Here is a 27704-nt window from a genome sequence, read left to right as displayed (position 1 = left end):
TACTTTCCCTCTAATTTGTCCTATTTATTAATGATAGTCTGAGAAAAACATCAAAAAGTTAGAAATGTATATTTTATATTCGACAAATGAACACGTTTCTATTAGAAATGTACCTGCGAACTTGGCTGGCTGAAGGATAAGTAGATGTAACTTAATTGGGTAAAAGGATGACGTTAATTTTATTGAAAAGGCTGCTTCCCTACTTATTTAAGAATCCATTCCAGTTGATATATGCTATTTTGTAAAATATGGCTCTGTTATTAGCAGTGGGAATAGCGAGGGAGGGCAAAAGACTAGTGCTTTGAGTTCAAGGAGGCCTTTTTGGAAGACATGTACTTAATTTGTGCACGTGGTAGGCAACAGGGGCTAGGACATCGTTTTCATCTTCAGATTTTGACCAAGAAGGAGAAAGGCAGAAAATAGAGACAAAGGGCCAGATTTACAAGAAAGTGTGTGTCAGCTGTGATACACCACTTTTCTTGCGCTACATAACACCATGTGTGCGCCATATTTACAATCCTGCGCACCATGGCGGACATTAAGACAATAGCACCAAAATGTATGACGCTATTGTCGTACTTTGTAGGATTAGTGCGCTAATCTTGCAAAGTCAAGGGAGGCCCATTGCAAACAATGTCAGTGTCGGTTTAACACCTGCCTCAGGCAGGTGTTAAAAATGACGCTAAAAATGGCGCAATGAAATGATGCAAATTTCCCTGCACGATTTTTACGGGCCTCCCTTTGGGGGAACACCACCCTTGCATACACTATGCATGGTGCAGGTATAATGTGGTGCAAGGGGTTACAAATCAGCGCAAAGGCGAAGGAAAATGGCCTCCTTAACGCCACATTAGCAAAAAAAAATTACAGTAGTGTGGTGCTAAGAGGCGCTAGGGCCTTGTAAATCTGGCCCAAAGAGTGAGGAAGCGAGATACTGACAAAGGGAGAAACAGATATAAAAAAGATCCTGCGTGAGAAAAAGGCACAGATAAAGGGTAACAGAAGAAAGAGGCATGAAGGGAATTCAAGACTAGGCAGCCTCGGCCATTGGGAATCCTGACATTCAGCAACAGTGGTAGTGAGCCCATAAGTAAACTTATGGGCGGCCTTCCTTTTTTTTCTTCTTTTTGTTTTTAGAAAATTGATACTGAGCAGGCACATTGAATATGGGGACCAATGCATGACATAATCCATAAGATATATTTTAAATATTACAAGATGTGCAAGACATTGAGGTGTTTGTTATACTATGTGGTTAATAATGGACAGATTAATTTAGATCATCGGGGGATTTGGGGAATCTGGGGGTTCCAATTTTCTTCCAGAATGTTTGGTTGAAAGGGAAAAGTCTTTGGGACCTATTGCTGTGTTTGACAGACCGCACAGCTAAAAAAAACAATCCCACAGGCCTTTTCCCTGGTAAAATACTACTATGCATTACAGGTCCTGTACGCCAACATTTGGAATAATGTAACAATAGACATGATTCTTGTATTGTGCGCCCCCAAATATCGGAATTATGCATTTTGTTCTACTCAGTATTGTCTGACCTTCTCTGGCAAAAGTTGTAGTGGTGGCTCTGGAACACAGCCCTGTTGGTACTGATGTTAATCATGCCTTGAGATTAGGGTCTTAGCGTCGCAAGAATACTTTGAAAAGTTAGAGAGTGCCTAAAGAGAGAATATATGTCTTCTGAGCGCTTCTTTGAGAGGTGTTTGCCCTTTTTGTCATGCTGGCTGGCAGCTCTTTATTCTTCTGCCCTGACCAGGGATAGTGAGTTGGCAGGTTGCCTGGGTTCTCGAAGTTGTTTGTACTGTACAAAATACAGTAATTGCTTAGTGGAAACTTTTGTAATTCACCTCGGCTCCAGCAGGCACTTGGAAATAGCCGGAATCACATACTTTTAGGACCACATTAAAGAATTCATTCCATGTGCCTTGTACTGCTGAATTTGTTTGGCCCTGCATGTCATAGGCTAGTATAAAGGTCTTTTAACGTAGGGATGAAATGGGAAGGAAGTACTCTGCTGGTTACATGCACCTGCTGTAATGTACTCTGAGCAGTAAGTAACCTTTGGTGTACTGCAGTCTATGAAAGCTCTAATCCACTGAGAACTGCAATACATAGTGAGAACTCATGAAACGTACTGTTTCCAGAGTCTATCATGCAAAAGACAGTCTATTCGGAGGATAGTTGCGTGATAAATATCAGCTCCAGGTCAGCAGACATCTCTTAGTGTACCAGCCTGTCACAGTCAAATGGTTTACATGAATCACTACCTTTTTGTCAGAATAAATGATTCAGTATCTTGATCACTTTTACTTAACTTGTGCAAGGTCTCCGCAGACTTCCATAAAAGTTTACTAAAAATAATAAAGTGCTTTTCTTCTTGCCCGGGAAGGTCAAGAGAAAAAACTAAACTGAATTAAATTACGCTTTTTGCCCCTGATGAAAAGAGCAGGACATGCGGTATTGCGTGTAGATTGCATCACAATTTATGAATCACACACACAGAGTTTGTCTTGCACTGCTGAAGAGATAGGACAGGAAGCCCATTCACCAGCTGTATCCTGACTTTTAAATAATTTATTAGCCCTACTATGGCCCAGATTTAAGAAAAGTGTCTCTTCATCCAATGCAGCGCCACTTTCTTGCTCCCGTTAGCGCCCCCCTAAGGCCACCATGTGTGCACTGTATTTAACATGCAGCGCACCATGGCACAGGCTAGGGGCAATAGCGTCATAATGTTTGACGCTATTTACTTTGCAGGATTAGCACCAATGCAAGCATTGCACCACTTTGTAAATATAGCGCAGCATTTTTGCCAAGCTATTGCCATATTAGCGTAAAAAATAATGAAGCTAATATGGCGATAGTTGGCGCTAGGCCCTCTTAAATTTGGGCCTATGTTTGGAGCTCAGTTGTACAAGCCATTGCAGAGACTGAAGTTGAGGTCACTGCGGATACTGATCACTTCCTTTCATACCACTAATAGTAATAATTTATTTTAATATAACTCTTCAAACTGCAGTTTTACTGACTTTAGGCACTGCAAGATGCTGTGGCAGTCATGAAGAAATAAATGTAGTACTACTCAATTGATTGTTTCACTGACATTAGAAGCACCGAATGTTGAATTCCCTTGAAAGATTCCAAACTTGTGATCTGCAAGTTTCAGCAGATATCATCAGTGAACATCAAAGCCAGGTTCTTCCAATTATTGGTGTGGCCAAGCTCACATTATACAAGCACCTCCACTGAGAACAGATGTTGCACAGATCTGCAATTGATAAATCACTTCTTCCTTCATTTTGTGCCAGACAAGCAGACCTGAACTCTCAAGCTGTCCTTGTTTCAACGTGGAGCAGAGGTTTAGCCCTAAACTATAGGTGAAAGATAATTTATATAGAAACAGACCTTGGAACGACTATCACCTAGAAAAAGTGATAAGATCATGTAAAAGTGATTTAACCATTGGTAACCCAACAATCATTTTTTTCACCCAGGATGTGTCAGACCCGGTTTGGAGGCCCCCATTTTCCAGCAGCCTAACTGAGCCACCCGCATGGTGGATGAGGTAATTTGCAACTGGTACCCTTTGGTCTACCTACTATGGCTCTTCAAATGCAGCTAGGTAGAAACCACACTAGACTCTCAGAGGAGTGTGGATGAGTGTAGGAAGCTGGCCTTGTGTGTGGTGGGTACCCAAGGTACTTACACCTTATATCAGGTCCAGGTATCCCCTCTTAGTGAAGTGTAGGTAGTGTCTATAAGCCAGGCTCTCTAGAGGTAGCTGTGGATGACCAGCTAAGGCTTATCTAGGAGACATGAAAAGCTCATGCAAAACCATTGTAGTCACACAACACTTACACACAAGAAAGAAAACACTCAGCTGTACAAAAATAAAGGTACTTTATTTTTGGAACACAATACCACAAAATACTAGAAGGGCAACCCTCCAATAGGAGGTAAGTAATACAGTAAATAGGTACACTAGTAGTCAGAAATAGGCATAGAAAAGTTTAGGAAACAGTGCATATAGCAAGAACCATAGTGACCCTAGGGGGAGCACAAACCATATACTAAATAAATGGAATGCGAACACAGGGCTCCCACCTAGGTAAGTGGAATGTGTAGAGGGGAGCTTTGTGTCCGGGAAAACCACAGAGGTAAGTAACACAGTACTCCCCCAGCGACCAGGAAAGCAGGAGTAAATCACTGGAATTTCCCCAAACCACTCAAAAGGAGGAAAAGAGGAAAAAGAAGACACCCAGAGAAGACTGCAAGAAACCAGCGGTGGATTCCTGGAGAAGAAGACCTGTGGAGAGAGGGGACCAAGTCCAAGAGTCACATTAGAGTCCAGGAGGAGTAGGAGCTACTACCCACCCAGCTGTACTTGCAGGAGTTGGTTGACGGTTGACGGTGATGGAGAACAGGTCAGCACTGCAGCCCTGGAGCCAGAGAAGAGTTCCGGATGGATGCAGAAGATGTCCCATGCTGGAGTGAAAATTGCAGATGGGTGTCGGTGGAGGAATTCCACCAACAAGCCTTGGCAAAGGCAAACTCATGGTTAGTGGAAAAGTGGGGCTGCCGGAGACCAGCAAGGCCCAGGAGGGACCCTCCGCATCGCAGAGAGTCCGCAGTAGTTGAGGCAGCACCCAGAGGAGTCCCACAAGATGAGGACACAGAAGTCTTAGAAGGAGCCCATGCAACACTACAGGAAGCCATCCCACTCCGCAGGAGAAACACGCAGAGGGCTGTTCATCGCAGGAAGGAGTGCTGGAGACTGGAGCTTCATGTTACCTGACGATCCCTTAAAGGAGATGCAAACAAGCCTTGGCAGCTGCAAGAGACATAGTGCACAGGGGCACTGTCCTGCATGGGAAGGCAAAGGCTTACCTTCACCAAAGTTGGACAGCTGGCAGAGAGGATCAAAAGGAGTATTCCGGGCCACCACTTGTGATGCAGGATTCACGCAGCTCAGGCTGAGAGGACATCCACACAGCCGGTCGTCGTTGCAGCAGGTGCCTGCGGATGCAGGGGAGTGACTCCTTCACTCCAAGGGAGATTCCTTCTTCTTCTTGAGTTGCTGTCTTCTGAGGATGCACAGCCAGGGAAATGTTGCAAAGATGGCAGGAGTCATGGAAACAATGTTGCAGAAGAGTCTTGTTCATTGATTGCAGTTTTGGATGGTCTAGTCGCAGTTCCAGTGGCCAGAAGTCAAAGTGGAGGTTACAGAAGAATCCTGCTGGAGTCTTGCAAGCTGAATCTGAGGAGGCACCCAAGAGAGAGACCCTAAATAGCCCTGAAAGGGGGATTGGTCACCTAGCCAGGTAAGCACCTATCAGGAGGGGGCTCTGATGTCACCTGCCTGGACTGGCCTCTCAGATGCTCCCTGAGTTCCCAGCCAACCTTGGAAACAAGATGGCAGAACACAGGGACCCTCTAGAGGAACTCTGAGCACCGCCCCTGGGGTGCTGATGAACAGGGGTGTGGTCACTCCCCTTTCCATTGTCCAGTTTCGCACCAGAGCAGGGACTGGGGTGCCCTGAACCAGTGTGGGCTGGTTTATGCATGGAGGGAGCACCAAATGTGCTCTTCAAAGCATACCACGGGTTTGGGGTTTGGGGAGGCTACCCCTTCCAAACCAGTCACACCTATTTCCAAAGGGTCAAGGTTGTGCCAGGAAGGGGGCGCATTATGTAGGTTCTGATGGGGACCACAGCTTGGCTGGCAGGGCACCTTTATCCCCACTTTCAAGGGTCCAGGACTGAAAAGGCACCACATGGAGGGGTCCAGGTGCATGGTTCAAAATGGTTGGCGCCTTTTCTGTCCCTCAGGAGTCCAGCCATTTAGCCATTGTAGTCACTCTGGTGGTCTTGAACTCTAGGTGCAGGTCTAGTCCTTCTTGCTTAGACAGCAGGACAGCAGAGCAGACCTTCTTGCAGCAGAGGAGGAGGGAAGCAGAGCAGCAGCACAGCTGGGCAGGCCTTCTTGCAGAAGATGACCAGAACAGTAGAGCAGTCCTTCTCCTGAGCCTTCCACAAGTCCAGAAATTATCTGAAGTGCGGGACAGAGGGTCCAATATTTATACCTGGTGTCCACTTTGAAGTGGGAAAAGATTCTAGAGTTTCCCCCTGAAGAGGTGTCTGGAATTTCCTGTCTCCCAGCTATGGTCCCAGTCTGCCTGGGGGCACAATAGGCTAGTGTGAAGTCCTTTATGTGTTAGCTGAGCCGGTGTCTTTGAAGTACAATGGTGGTAGGTCAGAGCTCCCCCCCACCATCTAGTCAGAGATGTCTCATTCTGAAAACTCCCAGTACCTCTGTTGTGATGCTATTTGGGAAGAATTTACAAGGGCCAACTACACTTAGGCCTAAATTTCACCATCAAGGGGACGGGCAGGAAGGCACAATATTTAAGCATCGCGGGGAATCACCCTCAGCTAACCCCTGCTTACCCCCTTGGTAGCTTGGCACGAGCAGTAGGCTTAACTTCAGAGTGATAGGTGTAAAGTATTTGCACCAACTCACACAGTAACTTAATGAAAACACTACAAAATGACACAACACAGGTTTAGAAAAATAGAGAATATTTATCTAAACAAAACAAGACCAAAACGACAACAATAAAGAATACACAAGTCAAGTTATCAATTAAAAAGCAAAAAACATTCTTCATGTAGTTTAAAAACACACACTTTTCATTTTGTTGTTTGAAATGCATCCCGTTTTCCTTTGAGGAAAATGGGCTGCATTTAAAAAAAACGCTTTATTTAAAAGCAGTCACAGACATGGTGCCATCATCCCTGTGAGTGGGGCCATTCCCAATGGGGTCGCAAATTGTGACGTACCTCATGAATATTGATGAGGTAGATCATTTGCAACCCCATTGGAAATTGCAAACAGTGTGCTTCACACTGTTGTACATTTTGTTTTGTGACTCGCAATTTGTGATCCCTAAAAGGATCTCAAATTGCGAATCACAAAACAAAATGTCATACATCTGCCCCACAGTGTCCTATAGCAGACAAAAATAGGAGGACCACAATAGAAATGGGGTAATTTCTCTAAGTATTTCTGCTTTGGGGTGAATGATTGTATGATTTGTTTAACCTTCATGTATGAAACTATGAGTTTGATTTAAATTTGAAAAATGTTTGCGACCAACCAGGAAACTTGCTGAGTGTAAAAAACAGAAATGATGACCCCCCCTCTGTGTTGCCTAAATACCCAACTAATTATTTATTAATATTACTCCAACTGCTCCTGTTGTTAGGCATCCAATTGAAAAAGTAAATCATCTGCAAAGTGTAAACATTTCATGACTGGCGAAACCATATCCATGACTATAGTTATAATTATTGTATTATAATTACATTTATGAAGCGCTTGCTTCCCCTTATGAGGCACTGAAGTGCTTTATGTCAGGAAGCACGTTGCTATAGTGCTGTTGGGTATTAGAATAAGTCTTGTGTGTTCAACCAAACCATTCCATGCATTCCCTCCATTTTCATTGTGGTAGATTAATATTTTGCTATATGAAAACATAACATTCCTATGAAGCTGTATAATGAATGAGACTAATTGACTTGATGAAAAACATACTGTTAGCACAGACTGTAAAGGATCTTGATCCAAAGTAAAAGGTTGAAAACACATTTTATGTGAGAACTACGATGAATGTACATTACATTATTATCTTTTAGATTATTTATAAATGTTACTTTTTACTGCTTATGTTGAAGCAAGAGTAGTACATTTAGAGTAAACACATTTTCTGCTACATTGTCAACCATGCAGGTCAACAACTTACATTTCTTCTTGCATTGTTCTCTACCCAGTGATACAGAGGAAGATCAGGAGGGTAGGCTCAATTTCTCAAAAGTAGAGGGGTGGTATTAGCTGCTATACAAACACTTCACTCCAACTAACTTTCAGAGATTATGATATTTTGTCTTTATTAGAAGTGTAAATGTAATGATAGATAGAATTTTTGTAAAACAACGGAGTCAGGATTCCATATTCTGAATGAATTGATAACAAAAGGGTTTGGTGAGTTGAATAGTGGATATTATAATAAAAAGATGGTGCAGGCATATACAACAATAGTTAGTTGCCTGAAGACATTAATTATAAGGCACTGTTTTAATTGTCTACATTTGAGGGAGACATGTTTGTGTTACTTTGCACGTGTCCTCTAAAAGTCTTTAAGCCATCAGATTTTTATACAGACTGCTACATGAATGCTCTGGGGACAGGCATCACTGGATAAAATGTTCATTGAAACTACTGTTAACAGATTTGAGGCCACTAACATTTTCAACATATTTTGTAAGTAACAAGATAATTGAATCTTATTTAATTCTGGAATAAAGCTAGTTCATTGGTTGAGACGGGATGCAGGAATATCCAGTGGAAAACATTAACAAAGCCTACGGGGCATGGTCTAAAAGGACAAGTTACTGGCTTTGCCAATGCTATCACATTGGAATTGACACAGGAAAATGAACACCAGTGCACAACAATGTATGCAAACGTATGAGTCAAGAAGCATTCACACTCAGCCAGGTGCACATCAGGCCATCTTGGAATGGATTTCCTATGAAAGAAAAGCTGTGCTTAAACAAGCATTGCTTTGCACATGTACACATGCACCATGACAAAAGCATACACTTGCATTGTAATGCGCATGTATTGTGATGCCTGTGTGCACATGTGTTATGGCACATCCATGCAAGTGCATTGTGCAGCACCAACTGCCATTTTGGACTTTTTAATTTATCATTCCATTATAGCATATAGTCATTTTAGTGTGGTAAATTGAAAGTAAAAAGAACAAAAGTAAAAAAAAAAAAAAAAAAAAACTTAAAAGAATGTAACTGGGAGCCGGATGGGAGCATATGGAATCAGGGGAGCGAAATTGAATGAGAGTGTATGGGGAAGAGATAGAAGGTGACAGAAAACAAAAGAAACACATAAACTGCTATTTAGTCTTTGAAGAAAAGAGCCCCCTCAAGTCCGCAGTCACCATAAGACCAAAATGCTCCCTGGCATGACAAACAGAAAATGAGGAGGGAAAACAGGGGAATCAAGAGCAAACCGCTGAGATAGACAACTCAGTCCTCCAATCATGATCATTGGGTTCACCCCAAGCTCACACTAAAAATATGTCATGTATTGAAGCAATAGGCCTGCCAAAAAACATCTGAAGCTGTCTCTAGTCAAGACATGAAATACTTAGCAGAAGATTTATATGGAATTTACTTAATCCAAAAATCAAATCAAATCAAATCAAATATTTATTGTTTTAGCCTAACCGGCCATAACAATTGAATAATGTACAATTACAACATCACATCAAAAATGGATAAAAGTAACCTGAAATTGATAGTGAAGCATTTTTTTCAATAGCCCTATAAAATTACTTTAATGTCCAATTCATTCGGTAGGATCTTCACATAGAGCTCTGATCAGCCTATAGCAAAGTTAAAAAGAAGTGAAAAAAATCAATAATCAATATTTCCAAAATAGTTATGTACAAATCTTGCAAAAAATGTTGCTAAAAAACATGGCAAGCTAAATAAAAAATCGTAAGTATATTCTTTATCGACCAATTCATTCAGTTACCTTGTCATATGGTGCTTAAATCAGCTCATAGCAAATGTAATAGTTCTTAGCTCATTATTGAGAATGTCCAAAATGGTTGTATATACATATTGTCTATGGAATACTAACTTTAGGTGCATGACATAACAATCCTAGGGCTAATTGGGAGGGACCCATATAAAGGAAGCTCCCAGGATGCTACCGGACTAAAGTGCCTTCCCCATTCAATACTGATTCCACCATACTAACAATAGTTACTTCTTAACTTGAAAGCTCAGGTGGCACCATAAAGACCAGGATCAATAGTAATACTGTTTAGGAGCACTACTTCCCACAATGCTCGACCAGATGGTATGGCCAGCTCAAAAACAAAACAATTGGCAAACTTTCAAAATATGTGATATTCGAACATTTCCTGGTGAAAGTGATGTGAGAACACAAACATAGGTCTATGAGAACATCTTTGATTTGCCATTGAGAAAGTTTGTGGAAATGCAGTCCAGAAAAGAATTTCGCTATTTTCACTGAATGACATCAATGGTGTGTCTCTTGAATAATTTGTAATCCTTGTTGCTTATGGGTGTTATTTTAAACTTTATAAATATAGTTTCATTGAACGGATTGAACTCTGGAAATGTTTCATAAAACATTGATGCATCACAGTGTACAGGCGGCATTCCTTTTTATGTCCATGCAGAAAGTGTGAAAAAAACAAGTTTGGTTTTCTGTGTGATGGGAGAATAAATTAAAAATCTTAAAATATGCTTTGCGTCCACTGCAGCTTCGCTGTGCAGTAAATATTTCATTATATGCAATCCAACTGAACCTAAATCTAATTGTATATGACCAGTCCTCCAATGGCCATTACAGTCTGCCCTACACCGTGAGAGTTACAAAATATATTTTTAATGCTCGTTCCCATCCATAAATTGCAGTTAACTTTGGTCTGCTCTGAAGAAAGCCTATGATTGTACATTTGCCAAACCTTTTCCCGTGTTTATCCAGTTTTGTTGCATTTTGGTCAAAATAAACAAACATGAAAATATTTTGTGCGCTGAAACTGGAAAACAAAGGGTGTGCATTTGCTTCTTTATGTGTTTGAAAATATAACAGGTACTATGAGTAATAAGTCAAATATCAGGAAATGCATACATGAGAATTAGCATTATTGCCTATTGTTTATGTGAACATTTCTAATACTATAGATTGTGACAGATGTTAACCCAGAGGACTATCTCACATAAAGGAACACTGCAAGCCCTAAATTAGGGTTCAGTCTGTGCCACAGTTTTGGCTGACTGGTGTCTTAAGTAGTTGGAGATTGGAAACATTGCTATATTACCAGCATAGACAATGGTAAATGGCTGTTTGCCATGGGAACCTTAATGTAATGTGCTTCTTTTCGCTAGAAATGTGGCAGCATTAGTTGACATATCTAAAGTAAACAATGGAACATAACAATAACATGTATGGTGCAATATAACAAGTAAATGAAAACATAACAGGGCACAACATAACAAACAGTCAAAGCAGAATGCAACAGAGCAACCAAAGCAAAACACAGTAACATCATAATGCAATAATGCAGCATAAGACACAGCAGCCACAAAAACAACATATCACAGCTTCAGCCAAACAAAATGTCATAAATCAAACGGACAGAAATGTTCTACTCACAAATTATCAGCTTCAGAATCCTTTTTTTTATCACATTAATATAAAAATATGTTTGTAGCGGGCACTGGCTTAACTTACCACCAAGGAGGTGAAATATCACCAGTCCAAAATGTTTAATGATCCAGGCCCTATCCTAAAAGAAACATTATTGAGCTGGGAATGTATATGTATGTATGTGTTTTGAGTGTAGGAACGGTGGGAGCTTTTTGGACTGCATTATGCAGTAGTACTCTCTCATCTAACTATATTTGTAACAGAGTTTATATACTATTGTATTGTCACCTTGATTAGTGAATTTTGGAGTTTTGGTTTGTCTGTGGCATTGTGTGTGTGTTTGTGTGTTTCTGTGTTTCTGTGTGTATTTGTGTGTTTTGGGGTGCATATAGATTCACAGGGCTAAAGTGTTTAGAGAATGTGCTAGATATTTTTGTTTTAATAAAGAGTTGGGCATATCTAAGGCTTACCTTGACATGAAAATGTACTAACAGCAAGTTGTGAATACCGTATAATATTCAGAACCTGTAGGCGGTTATGTGTCCAGGCAGGCACCAATATTTATCCACTCACATCCTGACATTCATGGGTCAAGGTATATTCAGATTGTTTGAAATAGCTAAGTGGGTACTGAAATCAACCAAGGGTTAAAGTGACTTTATAGATAGGTCAAAATGTCAGTTGAAAAGTAATGTCTTAAACTCAACTAAAACAAACAAAAATGGCATTCACCAAGTATAGTTAACTAAAGTAACTATAGCTCATGCCCTCACCATGCACACTGTTGTCATCAACAATGTCATTTCAGATGTTAACAGTGATGTTACTGATGATGCATACAACATGTCATGGGTGACTTACAATGCAAGGTCAAAAGAACTGTTCTTGGAACAATGGAGGAATATCCTTACCAAAGCATTAGAGCAACAGCATGTTGTAAACTATACCAGTTTGCAAATCACAAAAGGCATAGGCAGAGTTGGAAATATGTACGTATGGATACCAGTACTACACAAGACAAACAGTTCCTAGATTACCTAATTATTCTAGGAAAAAGTAAAAAGGTAAAAGAAACATTTGTGGAAAATAAATCTGGGCACTATTCAATCAACAGTATTTTGTGCATCCAGTGTTTATTGTGTTTTACTCTTGCATGTGATATAGTTAATTCCTACAACCCTGAATTCCCAAAACGCATCTACATTTCAAAAGTAATGGAAATCCTTGAATATGTTATTTGGTTTCATTAGAGGGAGTGATATGTGATTGCATGAAAGACCACACAAGGTTGACTAGCTTGAACATTTGTTTTTTTTTGTCAAATTAGGAAGTACTAACCAGGAACAAAAACTTGCCCTACAGAAATGAACAAATATTGTAAACTGAGAGCACCAATATCTCTAAAAAGAGGCAAACATATCTGAGCGAGGTTTATCAAAAATTACTAGCAAAAGCAACCTTTGAGAGCCCAGGGAATATTATACATTGATAACTTGTAAATTGGAAAATAATGGCATTTCAGATGTCTTTTCAAATCCCTAATTAATCAGCAGAAATATATGTGCATGAGGGCAATCTGTAAGGAAAAATCTAACAAACCTTCATAATATAAAAAATCTTAATATTTTTGCATCTGACCCCTATAAATCCCCTTTCTTATAGTGGGAAATTTCGATAGATGAAAAATAACAAATATTGGAATTGTATTCTTTTTCATGTTTGCTTTTGACAAGGCATGCCTGCTTACTAATTATTTGTGCCAATAATCTTAAAATGATAATATGTGTTGGTTCATAAGGAAATTCATGTCATTGGAGTATGGATAAAAACATTGATCCTGGCAATACATACATATATATGGATCAATGTAATTGTTTCACAGTATTAAATTGACTTTCATTTCCATAACTCATATTATTGTGCGCCATATTTTCGCTTTTAAATATGTGCTATGGCTTCAAAGATCCTCCTCCTGCATCTCTTAGCACCTTTGGGTTATATCCCCATCAGTTTGTGGGGCAGTTGGCAGGCCCTGCCATAAGCAATGACATCACCTCCTACCTGATAAAAGGTAAAAGTGCTCTGTCCTTAGGTCTGACAGCTCTTGAGTGTCAGGCATTGGGGTTAGCCGCTGCTCTTCTGATGACAATTACTACATCTGTTTTGCCAAATTTTTAAAGCAGGACAACTACAATGCTGCAGAATGCACGCACCGATAATGCAAATGTCTACAAGTCCATATTTTTAGTTACATAGCAACAATTTTAATTTCTACATGGTCTTTTGTGTGTCAATATCTCAAGATGTGTTGGGGATATTAAGCCCTTTAACTCAGGCATGATTCTCTGATCCCCTATAAAAAAGGGTCCAATTCTCTCTCCTGCTCTCTCACTCTTTCTCTTTTCTGTATCTCTCGGAAATCAGACTGCAGTGCAGAGCACTTTCACTGCCTTTTATGAGGTAGCAGGTGATGTCATAGCTGGAGGCAGGGATAGTCAGCTATCTCTGGACCTACTACCAACCTGTGCCGAGGGAGCTTTCTTTGGGAATGGAAACAGAGATTCCTCCATGGTGAGTAGCATTCTAATCTCTTAAGTACTGTGTTTACGTTTTCTTTGCGGGGTACATGTGATAGTCAAATAATACCCGTAGAACAATCAACCCTTTACATAGTTTGAAAATTATTTTAATTTCTGCCAGAAATCGCAGTGGTCAATTTACAAATGACTTCTACTACATTGAGTTGGTGCAGAACTATTTTAGGGCATTGAACGTCCTGCTAAACGAGAGAGGACTGGCTTACTGGTATAATACAATACCATCTGAAACTTATAGAAACAATTATCCACAATGAAAATATTGACATTTAAAATCGGAATCAACACCTATGTTCTACATAGCAATTCATAAAACCAAAAATCCATCCTCCATTTAGTGGATGCCATTTGTAAAGGGTCCACTGCAAACCATTCCTTAGCGACACCAGTTCGATGGCATTGCATGCTCTTGTGCAGATGGCGATTTCTGTGCTTTATTTTTCTAGATCTCCATTTTCAGGAGCACTTTCATTTTGCGTGTATTTTTCTTTTAGCATGCAATGATAACTAATTGTAATTACGCTGTGCATGCCCTGTGTACTAATACCGTGTTATTCCATTCCTGTTTTGTTGCTCCGCTCTCAGTGAGCAGTCACTGCTGCCGTGCACTAGATCGCTCAGCATTTTGGAAAGACAAGATGGTTTGCGGAGATATATTCTCTCTGTGTTCTGCCTCCTGGGTACCCATTAAAACTGCCAAAGTGTCACAGATATTGTACAAAAGGGCACAAGAGGGCGACGCCAAGGTGTCAGCCCCCGGGGACTCCAAGGCATTCGGTGTTCTTGTTACCTGTCGCCCCTTTGCCTCTCCGACGTGGGACTTGTCACATCACGGCGAGAGGTACTAAAAGGCAATAATGCATCTCACGAACATCAAAGAATAAAAAAAAAAAACATCTTTCCCTGCAGTGTTACTCGGAGTGATTGATGAAAGAGTGTTTTCGAACCTAAAGTCCCCCTATTAGTAAACGGACAGGGATTTTGAGGCAAAACATTTCATGATTTCAAGTAGTGCATCGTACCAACATACTTGTGCGCGCTAATATCTAAACTTTGATTGTCTGTGCTTTAAATATGCCCATATATTTTCATAATTTGATCTGTTACACTGCCGCAGGTTTTTCGTGTGAGCCGTATTAGTCTACAGATTTTAGCTTCTGAAAGCTCTGACAAATGTGTAGGACTTCCTGCTTGCTTTCGTAAGTGTTCTGAGGAAGTTTTGGAGGAGGCAGTTTCCTTTGCTTTTGGTAAACCGCTGGAGGACAATGAGATGATTTTTGAAGGTCAGATTATCTCACATTTTACGTGGCCTAATGATGAGCTCTTGCAGTTGCCTTGTGATTGATTGCATGCAGTAATGCTTCCACACTCTGAGATTTGCCCCAAGCACTTTCTGAAAAGCTGAAAGTTAACCTACAAGGTAAGATTAATTGTGCATCATTCATATGGAAGATTATGTACTTTGGTTCGTCTCAATAAAACTTTTTTATAGTTCTTGCTACTTTCGGGATCGATCAGTAGGTTTGCAACGAACCAACACCAGCTTGATAGTTTAACAATTCCAAGCCTGACACTCACGTATGTGTTCTCAATGGAGCACCCAAGAACCTGCCGAACAAACGTAGGTAGCCTCAACTGTTTGAGTTAGCGAATAATCGAGGTTCACGGGTGGAACTGTCTCCATTTGTATATCAAATTCTTTTTTTTTTTGTTCAGAGATGTGTTTTCAGATATGCTCCCACTGTACATTAGTGAGAAAAAGTATGGCCACACCTGAAATGTGCATATTAATATCTAATAGTCATCAGTGATGTTTTGTCTAGTTTTTTGACACACGTTTGCCAATTTAGACATTTGGTTATTTAAGATTTTACCTAATACCTTAAGATTATACCGTTTTGTCAAATTTAAGAATTTCGACCTTTTCTGCTAATTCTCATCCTTATTGCAAATTGTAGCCTCCCTATTACTCCCTACCTATAGAATTTTTAAATGTACAGCGCACAATATAAATGTAAGACACATCCTGATTGTGCAAATACCACAAGAGGGCTGTGGTACCAGTTTATATTAACAGAAAGTGATCAAATTTGGTTTAACGGCTCGTATAGACGGTCTGTGCAGCCAGACCAATTACAGAGGTTGGGAAGCTTTTTAATGTACATTTGAACGAATTATAAAAACCCCAACCATCCTATCCAAAGTGTAACTACGTTACTACATTTTTTATCAAAAAACAACAAAACAGTTTCTATGAATAGTATAAAACAACAGATTAGCTGGGATGTGCTGTATCAGAGAATTTATTGCTGCTGTATTGCCTATACATTTTATAGTGGGTGGTCAGGTGTTGCCTTCACCATAGGCACATATGGCTTGGTTTATTTGTATTGAGTTTTACAGGCCTAAGTGTAGGCGGTGTTCACTGACAATTAGGTATAATCCTGAAGCTGCTCATAGCCTCTTATACCCAATTACTTATATGACTAATGTTGTATTTTAAAACAAACAAGCATTAACGCTGTACATATTTCGGTCAGGGTGTTTTCCAGAACAATTTGAGTTTGCCCTTTGATGTGGAAGAAGAGATCTCAGGTGGTATACTAGTTCACAGGTCGATCAGGGAGTATTGCACTGTATAATTCTTTTGAATATTACAATGTTAGCAAATAGCTCACAAGCGTTTGAAATATTTGCACTATTGTTAGAATACAGTTCATTGTGGAAGTGAAATGTCGAAGGACCGGTGTGCAGTGGCAGAACAATTGATTCGGGAAGTTTGCCTTGTTAAACCTGAAGTACCACTTTGCCAGACAGTGCCCCAGCCCCCAACCCCCCACCCCCGCCCCCCTCCGGTTGTATGCCACTTGAACTAGTGTAAGTGAGCTGCCATCAATGTTACTGTATATCAGTGGCCAAACAGAGGACACCATTGCACCCTTTACTCTGAAAGGCCCACCAGATATATGTGACACCTCATTTTCACTTATATTTTCCTTTTTTATACCCTACAATGTTTTTTTAGTTAAAACATTATTTTGGGGGAACAATCAACTTAGGGCATTTATTATGTGTTTTAAATATTTCTAATAGACACACCGACTGCGTGAGACATTGGAACACATGATCTTGGATGCACAATTAGCAATTTAGCCAAAATACCTAAAACCATCGTACATCTAACACTATAACAGGAAGTAACTCACAAAGATAAATAGCATTACATGAACCTAAAAATAAGAGAATCGCACAGGTGGAAACAAAAAATTTAATAAGAGAATAGCACAGGTGCAAACAAAAAATTACAAACCTTGATGAAGGTTCCACAAGACCATAATTACATCTAATGGAACAATGTGGCAATTCCTGCTTTGGTGCCCAATTCAAGGAGCACCTTTTTCTGGAGGCCTTCTGTTAGAAATGGGGTCTTTGGTTGGCAGTCAGGTTACCCCCTGTCCAAGTAAGGACCCTCACTCTAGCCGGTGTAAAGGAGAATCACACTCATTTAACCCGTGCTCACCCCCTTGGTAGCTTGGCACAAGCAGGTAGGCTTAACTTCAGAGACCAGGTGTAAAGTATTTGTACCAACACACACAGTAACTCAGTAAAAGCACTACAAAATGACACAACACAGGTTTAGAAAGATAGCCAATATTTATCTAAACAAAACAAGACCAAAATGACAAACATTCAACATACACAGGTCAAGCTATGAATTTTTAAAGATTAAACTAAAAAATAGCTCTTAGAAACACAAAATGCTTCGATGAGGTGTTAACACGGCTTCATGACTGAGTTGTTCCCAACAATCCGACGCCAACGGCGCCGGGCACAGAGTCATGCAGACCCCCAGGTACAGTACCTTACTAAAGTGTGAAAACAAGCCGGTAAGGATCGCGGCCTCGCCAGATCCGAGGCGGCATCGGTTCCTGTGCTGCGGGGCGAAGGAGCTGAGGCATCACAAGGAGGAGTCAGGTCCTTGCTGCGAAGAGGTGGCGGTGAGGCAGAGTTGGGGTGCAGCGTTGAAACCGCGCACTTCAGACGGAAGACAGAGTCTATATCCGGCGGTCCACGGAGTCACGGACTTCGGCAGGGATGTAGCATTGTCAGACCTGCGAGGGTTGTCACACTCCAGCTTGGACCACGGAGTCAGGTTGCAGGCGGCGTCGTGGGATTCGGCAGCGGCATTGGTCCAGAGTCGTCCGAAGTCAGTTCTCTTGGATTTTTACCAGCTTCTTCTTTCAAGGGCCCAGGGACTGGTTAGGGCATTACTTGTCAGGGCAGAAGTCTCAGCAGAGAGTCCAGGTAGGGGAAGTCTTTTATGGCCCTGAGACTTCAGAACATGGGGCAAGTTCAGTCCAGGCCCTTGGAGATTCTTCTTAAGCAGGAATATACCACAAAGTCCAGTCTTTGTCCCTTTTCACAGGCAGAACCAGCAACTGCAGGATAGCTCCACAAAGCACAGTCACTGGCAGGGCAACACTTCTCCTTAGCTCTTCAGCTTTTCTCCTTGGCAGAGGTTCCTCTTTATTCCAGGAGTGATCTAATTTTCAGGGGTTTTGGGGGCTCTTCTTATACCCCCTTCTGCCTTTGAAGTAGGCCTACTTCAAAAGAAAGTCTTGCTTGTTTGTAAGATCCTGCCTTGCCCAGGCTAGGCCCCAGACACACACCAGGTGATCGGAGACTGCATTGTGTGAAGGCAGGCACAGCCCTTTTTAGGGTCGAGCCTGCTTTGCATGCGCTCGCGCATGCGTATAGCAGGGAGACTCTTTAGTATTTAGAAAAGCACTCCGAGCCCTGTCAACTTCACGTCAGTGCTTTTTATTGGTTCGTGGGCTTCCCTTATTAAATCGGCTTGCTTTCATTAGTCGAAGGCACGCATAGGTCATGCCTTTTCCGGTGGCTAGCCCTCCTCGAGCGCAGCGACCAAGTACAGAAAACATGCGAGGCTCGCTGTTTTCCATCCGGCTGGTGGACTTTTTTTTAAACTAATTTACAAGCCCGATCTCGCTTGGCAGAAGTCGAGCGCTTTACCTACTTGATTTCACTTTTTCGGGTTACGTGCATAAATGCACTTTTGCCCGATAGGTTAAAAGTCAGGTTAGGAGTTTACAACGCGATCGGCTCTAACACGAGCAAACGCGAGACCCGATGCATTGTAAATGCTTGTAGTAGGAAGTGAACACTCCTCCCCTCCTTTCCAGCACACATGGCTCATCAGGATATGCAGACTACACCCCAGCTTCCTTTTTGTCACTGTCTAGAGGAGAGGTGCAAACAGCCCAACTGTCAAACTGACCCAGGGAATCCACAAACAGGCAGAGTCACAGAATGGTTTGAGCAAGAAAATGTGTACTTTCTAAAAGTACACACAATGTTTTTAAAAACAAGCTTTACTAAAAGATGTATTTTTAAATTGTAAGCTTAGATACTCTAAACTTCACATTTCTATCTGCTCCTAAGGGGAATCTGTATTTAATAATATTTAAAGGCAGCCCCCATGTTAACCTATGAGAGATATAGGCCTTGCACAGTGAACACCGAATTCGGCAGTATTTCACTGTCAGGACATATAAAACAAATTAGTATATGTTCCTCCTTAAACATGCACTGCTCCATGCCATGGGGCTACCTGGGTGTAAAGGAGAATCACACTCGTGTCTTATATATAAGAAAAGGGAAGGTTTAGGCCTGGCAAGTAGGTACACTTGCCAAGTCGAATTGGCAGTTAAAAACTGCAATCACAGACACTGCAGTGGCAGGTCTGAGCCATGTTTACAGGCCTACTAATGTGGGTGGCATAACCAGTGCTGCAGGACCACTAGTAGCATTTGATTTACAGGCCCCAGGCACCTCTAGTGCGCTGTACTAGGGACTTACCAGTAAATCAAATATGCCAATCATGGAAATCCAATTAACAATACAATTTATACAGAGAGTATATGCACTTTAGCAGTGGTAAAGTGCCCAGAGTTTTAACGCCAACAACAGGTCCGAAAAAATAGGAGGAAGGAAGCAAACAGATTGGAGATGACCCTGCAAAAGTGAAAAAGGCCAACACCCTCCATTAAATGTCCGGACTCAAATAATTTTGTTAAATTTAGTAATGGTTGATACAGGTAGAGAGAGTGTTTATACTGGAACACTAGGGATATGCACCATTTTCCTTGAAGGAAGTTTTAAATTCATGATTGTATGCATGTTTGAGGGTACAGTTGTAGAATTTATGGTCATAATTCACAAAACAATTCATGCATCTGCACTCACAAGGGTGAAAGCTTCTGAAGTTTGAGAATTTTGGGAGATTAAAGAGTATACACCTGGAGATATGGGACAGTTGCATATTTCCAAGAGTACTCATGGAAGACATAGGTGAATGTCTGCTACATCAATGTACAGGAAGTGCTGAAAGTGCTATTTCTTAGAAATAGGGTAAATCATTTTGGTAGTGGTTACCCTTATCATCTTGAAAAACACACTATGATTAAGCCTCAACACAATTCAAAGAGAAACTCTGCTCAGTCCCTGCTGGTTACGAAATAAGCAGCAAGCATTTTAAATGAATGCTAAGTGCAAGTACTATCAACAGTTCAAAAGTCAGGGAAACAGCACAGTAAAATTCTCACATCACCCTAGCAAAATAGAGACAAATGTAATTCCTGAGTTTGAGAATTTGTGGAGATTACCAAGTATACTCCTGGAAGTCTGTGACAGCTGCATATTTCCAAGAGTATTCCTGGAAGAAATAAGACAATTTCTGTTACATCAATGTACTGGAAGTGCTGCAAGTGCTATTTCTTAGAAATTAGGTTAATCATTTTGGTAGAGGTTACCTGTATCATTTGAAAAACACACTATGATTAAGCCTCAATACAATTCAAAGAGAAGCTCTGCTCAGTCCCTGCTGGTTACTGAATAAGCCCCAAGCATTTTAATGAATATTAAGAGCAAACAGTACCAAAAGTTTTAAAGTCAGGGAAACAGCACAATAAAATTCCCAAAGCGCCCTAGAAAAATAGAGACAAATGTAATTACTGATTAGAGTTGGATAAGGGGAACCAGAGGTGTTATTTTTCAAATTTAATGCAAAACACCAACCCCAAACAAAATGTCAAAGAAACATTAGTTTCTGTGTGACATGAACATAGATGTACTTTCAAGCTTTCTGTGATGGAGTGGAGTTGGATACCCCAAACGGGCCTGATTTAGAATTTGGAAAATTAGACAGATCCTCATAAAATGTGGGATGCTTTGTCCTCAGTAATGAGAGGCGACTAATGTAATAACATTCTAATTATGTCAGAAGTGACATCTGCTGCTTTTTGGCAGATGTCTAGGTCTGCCAAACTTTAAATGATTCCTTAGTTTACCTGTTGGAGCACAACATCTTGCAACTGCAAGGTCCAAAGCTAAAGCAGCATCTATCTAAAAACAAATCGGCTAGGTCATTGATGAGATCCTGCTGAAATCATTGGTTTAGAAGCTACAGTGTATGAGTAGGACAAAGCTGAATTCTATAATTGCTAATGCTGTGTTGCTGCTCAAATAGATTTCCAGGCTCACCCAGACCCAATGTTTCATATTCTAATTAGCCATGTTTTAGTTCTCAAAGTTCACCAGTGAGGATGGGCTGGAAGCTGTTGCTGAGAAGTGTTTCCACAAGGCCCAAGACCTTTACAGTAAGGTTATGTTGAACAAGATTTCAGTACAGCAGAATACTCCAAATACAAAAAAACAGGTTTAATTGTATACTAAGGGCATGCCGTAATTGAGAAAGTCTCCTGACCTTGATCCAGTCCAACTTTCCTCCAGTTGTTAGGAAGGTTCATCCTGGCTATTTCTGCAGTTTGCAGCTTCTCAAGGGAAGCTTCCATGTACCATGTCTCACTCCAGCTAGGTCTCCTGCACTTGACCCTTGAAGAGCAGGTCCACTACCTGTGTGCCAGGATGAGATGTAAGTTCTTGGGTCTTCTTCAATCAGTCAGGCAGAATCTTTAAGATGTTTTGTTCTAAGGTCCAAGAATGTTCTGAGGAGGTGGTGAGGTACCAGTATTTAGTAGGCATCAATTGGAAAATTCCCCACACCAAATCCAGACTAATTTATCACAATAATCCCCTCTTCCAGTCTAAGTACCTCTCATTTGGTTTACAGCAAAACTTCCCTGCACATTCAGGAATTCTGATTGTTCCTCTAGCCAACCCCAAAGCAGATGAGGTATTTTAGAAACCAGGCCTCTCTAGTTGGCAGGAGTGTGCACCCTGTCCAAGTGAAGACTGCAATCCTACTCAGGGTAAATTAGATACACACCTCAAATTGACTTGTGCTCACCCTCTGATAGCTTGGCACCGAACAGTCAGGCCTAAATTAAAAGGCAATATGTAAATTATTTGTGCAACACTTAACTTACAGCAACACAGTGAAAACACCAATACTCCACACCAGTTTAGAAGAATAAGGAATATTTATATGAGTAAAACAAGACTGAAACAACAAAAATCCAATAAGTATAATATAAGATATGAGTTTATAAAGAATATCTGCAATGTAGTGCTTGAAAGTCAATAGCTCTGAAAGGTTACTTGAGTTTGCGCTAGACCAGGATAAATTCAATTCAAGCACTTAATCAATTTTTTTTGCATGCCATGCCTTTCCAGTTTGGACCCAACCATATGCAAATCACTCTTGACTCTGTTCCCCATGGTCCAGTCCAGCCCGCACTGCAAGGCTAGGTCCCCCCTTGAGTGAAAACAGACATCGTGGGGCTGGTTTTATCACCCCTCATCAACCAGGCAAGCTTGAATCCACTGGCATAGTAAGCACAAGACATACATCTGGGCATACCCTTACCACTTAGGATGATAACTGGAAAAAGAACAGATGATGGACGGAATGCTGAACAATGCAAACATTCACCCCAGACACAGTCCTGGGTTTCATCCATCATTTTTTTTTTTTTATCACCATGCCTTTCCAGTTTGTACCTAGCCATATTCGATCAGTCTTGACCCAGCTCCTCATGTGAACAATCCAGCCTGCACTGCCTTGTCAGGGCCTCCCTGGACGGGAAACAGACATCCTGGGATCATTTTGAGGTATCAGCCATCATCACTCAGGCTAACTTGAATTTGGTGGCAAAGCAAGCACGGTACCCATGTCTGGGCATACCCTTCCTAGTTAGGGAGATAAATGCAACAAAAAAACAGATGATGGACGGAATGCTGAACAATGCAAAAATTCACCCTCAGTCAAAGATCTGGGTTTAATCCATTGCTATTTTTCACACCATGCCTTTCCAGTTTGGACCCAACCATATGCAAATCAGTCTTGACCCTTCTCCCCAAGGGAGAGTCCAGCCTGAACGGCCAGACCTGGTACTCCCTGGACATGAAAAAAGCATCCTGAGACTGGTTTTGGGGTATCACCCCTCATCAGTCAGACTAGCTTGAATCTGGTGGTATATCAAGCATGGGACCCATGTCTGGGCATATGCTTCCCACCAAGGGAGAGAAATGCAAGAAGAACAGATGATGGACGGAATGCAGAACAATGCAAACATTCAGGCCCGTCACAGATTTGGGTTTAATCCATTCTTTTTTTTGGACACCATGCCTTTCCAGTTTGGACCCAATCATATTCAAATCAGTCTTAACCCTTCTCCCCATGGGAACAGTCCAGCTCGAACTGCCAAGCCAGGTCCTCAGTGGACCGGAAACAAACATCCTTGGACCAGTTTCAGGGTATCACCCCCTCATCAGCCAAGCTAGCTTGAATCCGGTGGTATAGCAAGTTCGAGACATACGTCTGGGCATTCCTTTCCCAGTTAGTGTGATAAATGCAAAAAGAAGAGACGAGTGACGGAATGTTGAACAATGCAAAGATTCACCCCCCAGTCATAGATATAGGTTTAATCCATCTTTTGTTTGCATGCCACACCTTTCCGGTTTGAACTCAACCATTTACAAATCAGTTTTTACCCTGCTCCCCATGGGAACAGTCCAGCCTGATTTGCCGGACCAGGTCCTCCCAGGAACCCCTCATCAGCCAGGCTAGCTTGAATCCAGTGGCATAGCTAGCACAGGACACATGCCTGGGCATATCCTTCCCACTAAGGGCATGAAATGAAAAAAGAAAATATGATGGACTGAATGCTGAACAATGCAAACATTCACCCCAGTCACACATCTGGGTTTAATCCATAATTGTTTTGGTACACCATGCCTTTCAAGTTTTGGACCCAATCATATGCAAATCAGTCTTGGCCCTGCTACCCAGGGGAACAGTCAGCCCGAACTGCCAGGCTCTCTCTGGACCAGAAACAAGCATTACTGTACTGGTTTTGGGGTATCACCCCTCGTTAGTCACGCTACCTTGAATCCAGTGGTATAGCAAGCACAGGACCCACGTCTGGGCTTACCCTTTCCACTTAGGTTGTTACATTTTTTCTTTACAATGTTTACACTGCCATCATTTTCACCACATAAGTCACTAATACTGGGATCAGGCTGAAACACATATAACATTCTCCTGCTGTTTCATATTCCTGCTCACTTTCCTTACTTTTTTACTTGAAAGAAGTCCCCATTATCATAACAGAGCCACTTCCACACCACCTAACCTTAACACTGTATATGATTGGAGCAGGCAAGGTACTGATCTCCTGGCTTTTTAGGGCTATTTGAAATCAGGGACAACCTTCCCTGGCTGGCCTCTGTGTCAAATGTGAGGAGGATGTTGGATGTCCCTTACCATCAAAGGGATGGGAGTGATCTATCTCCCTTCCCACAAAATTTCCCTGAATGCTAGATTCTAGTACATTCAACGTAACAAACTCCATCATGCTTATCTGAATCAAGAAGAAGTCTACAGAATCTACCCCTCAGCACTTCCCGACTGCCCATAAAGTTCTACCCCATATGTAGAAATCTGACATATATTCTGAGAATGCCCAGCTGCTCAACACCTCTTGGACTCTGCCTGCACCACACTGTTGACTGCCACCAGCTGCCATGAGTTGTGTACACTAAAGTTTGTATTCTAAGGCTATATAGGGCCTAAAGGACTGTAGTGACCAAATTCCTAGATGTAACCTTACTCATCACTGGAAGATCATTTACCATGTGATGGAAGGAAACATCACTGCCTGGACTGACTCAGTACAATGCCATTGTGACCTACTGAGGAGAGGTAGATTTAATGGCACTTAGGTGTGAGGAGGCGAAAGGACTTCCATTGATATCCTTTTGCTTCACTATGGTATGAGATACTTTTCTCCATCACAATGCATTTATAATGATACCAGATGACCTTAGACACCCACCCACATCCATATTAAGCCACATCAGCCCCAAAAATCACAGTTGCAGTGATAGCCAGATGAGTCTGTGGGCCCACCACTTGCAGCTGAGTCTTGGACACTCTCATACATCACAAGTCAAGCAACTCATGCTAACAGCACCCCTTAACTAGTTCCCACTTCCACTCATTATACCATAGGACTATGTCTGCCACATGTTCTTGTTTCTCTGTTTCCTTATTTCTCTATATCTGTTACTTTCCACCCTGGGATCTAAACACTTCCCCACATACTATCATGCATTACAATGCTAGTTTTATACAATATCAACCATGCAAATGTGTCAATTTTTCCATCATTGTGTGCAGGGGTAAGTCCCACTGTTTTTATGATGTTAGTTGTTTAAGGTGACAGCTCTAGTAAATAAGAAGGGGTAGAATCATTTCTAATAACCACTAGGGAGGCACTTCTTCCATGTTGGTTAACCTTTAGGATATTTTTCATCTATTTTAAGCAACAGCAATAGTTGTTATTCGGGATGTCAGAAGACAGACATTAGAAAACCTTAATTTGTGCTGCAACTTCATTGGTGGAGCTTTAGAGAGTTACTATAACAATTAGCAAGCTTGCCTTGTGCCCTTCTTGACCTTTTCCATGTTTCAACAGCAGAAGATTGTGCAAGAACATGATCTGTAAAATATATGAAGAGTCATAGGTTCTTAGACTCTGGGTGTAAGTAGCAGTCCATTTCATTTCTTTGAGTAATTTCATTCCATCTGGAGTGACAGTAACCTTTTATAAAAATTGCAATGGCATATTCAAAGAGTGCGCCTTCCATGTAAGTGTACAGAACAATTTTAATGGGTGACTGTAAATTGCCCATGCAAAGGAGACATAGTCCAATGAGCAGTGGGTGCACAAGTCATCTATGTTGACAATGTGTATGCTATTAATGTCTTGTGCCTGATTACTGCCTGACCATCCCTGAAGAAGACTGGCTTCATGACAGTATTTAAATTGAGGATTTGAGTCCAAGGGGGAAGCAGCTGCCCATGCTCAACTGCTGGTGTCATAACAAGAATGTCAAATGCAATGTCTCTAACACAACCACCTGGACAAGTTTTCCCGAGATGACCCATGAGGGTTTTACAGCCATCTCTGAATAACCGTTGTGATTGCAGCTGACTCCTTTGCGGGGTTTGGGAATGGAGTTTTAGGTCATGATCCTGTTCTATCAAACTTTATAGGATGAAAGTTAAGTTTCTAGGAATGAGCATTTAACTATTCAGGTGAAGGACTAACACAGTACAACACTATGGGGGTCATTCTGACCCTGGCGGTCGGTGACCGCCAGGGTCACCGACCACGGGAGCACCGCCAACAGGCTAGCGGTGCTCCGTCGAGCATTCTGACCGCGGCGGTTCAGCCGCGGTCAGAAACGGAAAGTCGGCGGTCTCCCGCCGACTTTCCGCTGCTCGGGAGAATCCTCCATGGCGGCGGAGCACGCTCCGCCGCCATGGGGATTCTGACACCCCCTACCGCCATCCTGTTCCTGGCGGGTCTCCCGCCAGGAACAGGATGGCGGTAGGGGGTGCCGCGGGGCCCCTGGGGGCCCCTGCAGTGCCCATGCCAATGGCATGGGCACTGCAGGGGCCCCCGTAAGAGGGCCCCACTGTGTATTTCAGTGTCTGCAATGCAGACACTGAAATACGCGACGGGTGCAAACTGCACCCGTCGCACATACCCACTCCGCCGGCTCCATTCGGAGCCGGCTTCCTCGTGGGGAGGGGTTTCCCGCTGGGCTGGCGGGCGGCCTTCTGGCGGTCGCCCGCCAGCCCAGTGGGAAAGCCTGAATGGCCTCCGCGGTCTTTCGACCGCGGAGCGGCCATATGGCGGTTCCCGCGAGGCGGGCGGCAATTAGGCCTGATTAATAGAAGCACCGATTGAAACATGCAAGTCAGTAGATCTAGCAGTTAGAAGGTTATTTTGTGATTAGATGTGAGTTGATTTCATTCAGCATGGTGAGATAAATTAAGGATTTCCTTCAATGATTCTCACAATTAGAGATTGAACCCTGGCAGTGAGAAAGTACCAGGGATCAAGGACTTACATTTAAATACAAATTCAGCAGCAGCAGTTGTGGCTTTAATTAATGTTTTTAACATTAAACTTTGCTACTTTTTTCAGTCCTGACTAATCCTTTTCAAATGTATTCTATCCTAGCTTGTCCTGTCTTATCCTACCCTACCATGCCTTGTCCTGTTGTATCCTGCAGAATTTGTCCTATACAATCCTAATCCATCCCGTCCTATCCTACGCCATCCCAATCCTATCCAAACCTATACTGTCGTATGCTATCCTTTCCTTTGCTATCCTATTCAGTCCTATCCTATTCTATTCTATGAAGCATATGGCACATTGTTAGCAACATAAATCTGTTTTTAGCAGTTCTGAGAGAAGAGAGGATATGGATAGCATAGGATGTAACTAGTTAAGTCTGTCATATCACCCCATAAATATGTATTTGTTAAGTGCT

At 41.8% G+C, this 27704-nt stretch overlaps 1 protein-coding gene across 2 annotated transcripts in view; it reads left to right on the top strand.

Moving 5' to 3' along the window:
- Positions 1 to 27704, top strand: part of CTNNA2 (catenin alpha 2) — a 2570005-nt gene that overhangs the window by 2457585 nt on the left and 84716 nt on the right. Inside the window, exon 18 of one of the 2 annotated variants that reach the window (XM_069204674.1) lies at positions 13702 to 13848. The exons of the other annotated variant lie outside the window; for it this stretch is intronic. Within the exon in view, the coding sequence (XP_069060775.1) occupies positions 13702 to 13848 (147 nt within the window). The remainder of the gene's footprint in view (positions 1 to 13701; positions 13849 to 27704) is intronic. 2 annotated transcript variants of the gene reach the window in all.

Source organism: Pleurodeles waltl, chromosome 1_2 (assembly GCF_031143425.1).
Source record: "Pleurodeles waltl isolate 20211129_DDA chromosome 1_2, aPleWal1.hap1.20221129, whole genome shotgun sequence".
Lineage (NCBI taxonomy): Eukaryota > Metazoa > Chordata > Amphibia > Caudata > Salamandridae > Pleurodeles > Pleurodeles waltl.
The sequence above is the reverse complement of the archived record's forward strand: the minus strand, read 5'-3'. Positions and strand labels throughout refer to the sequence as shown.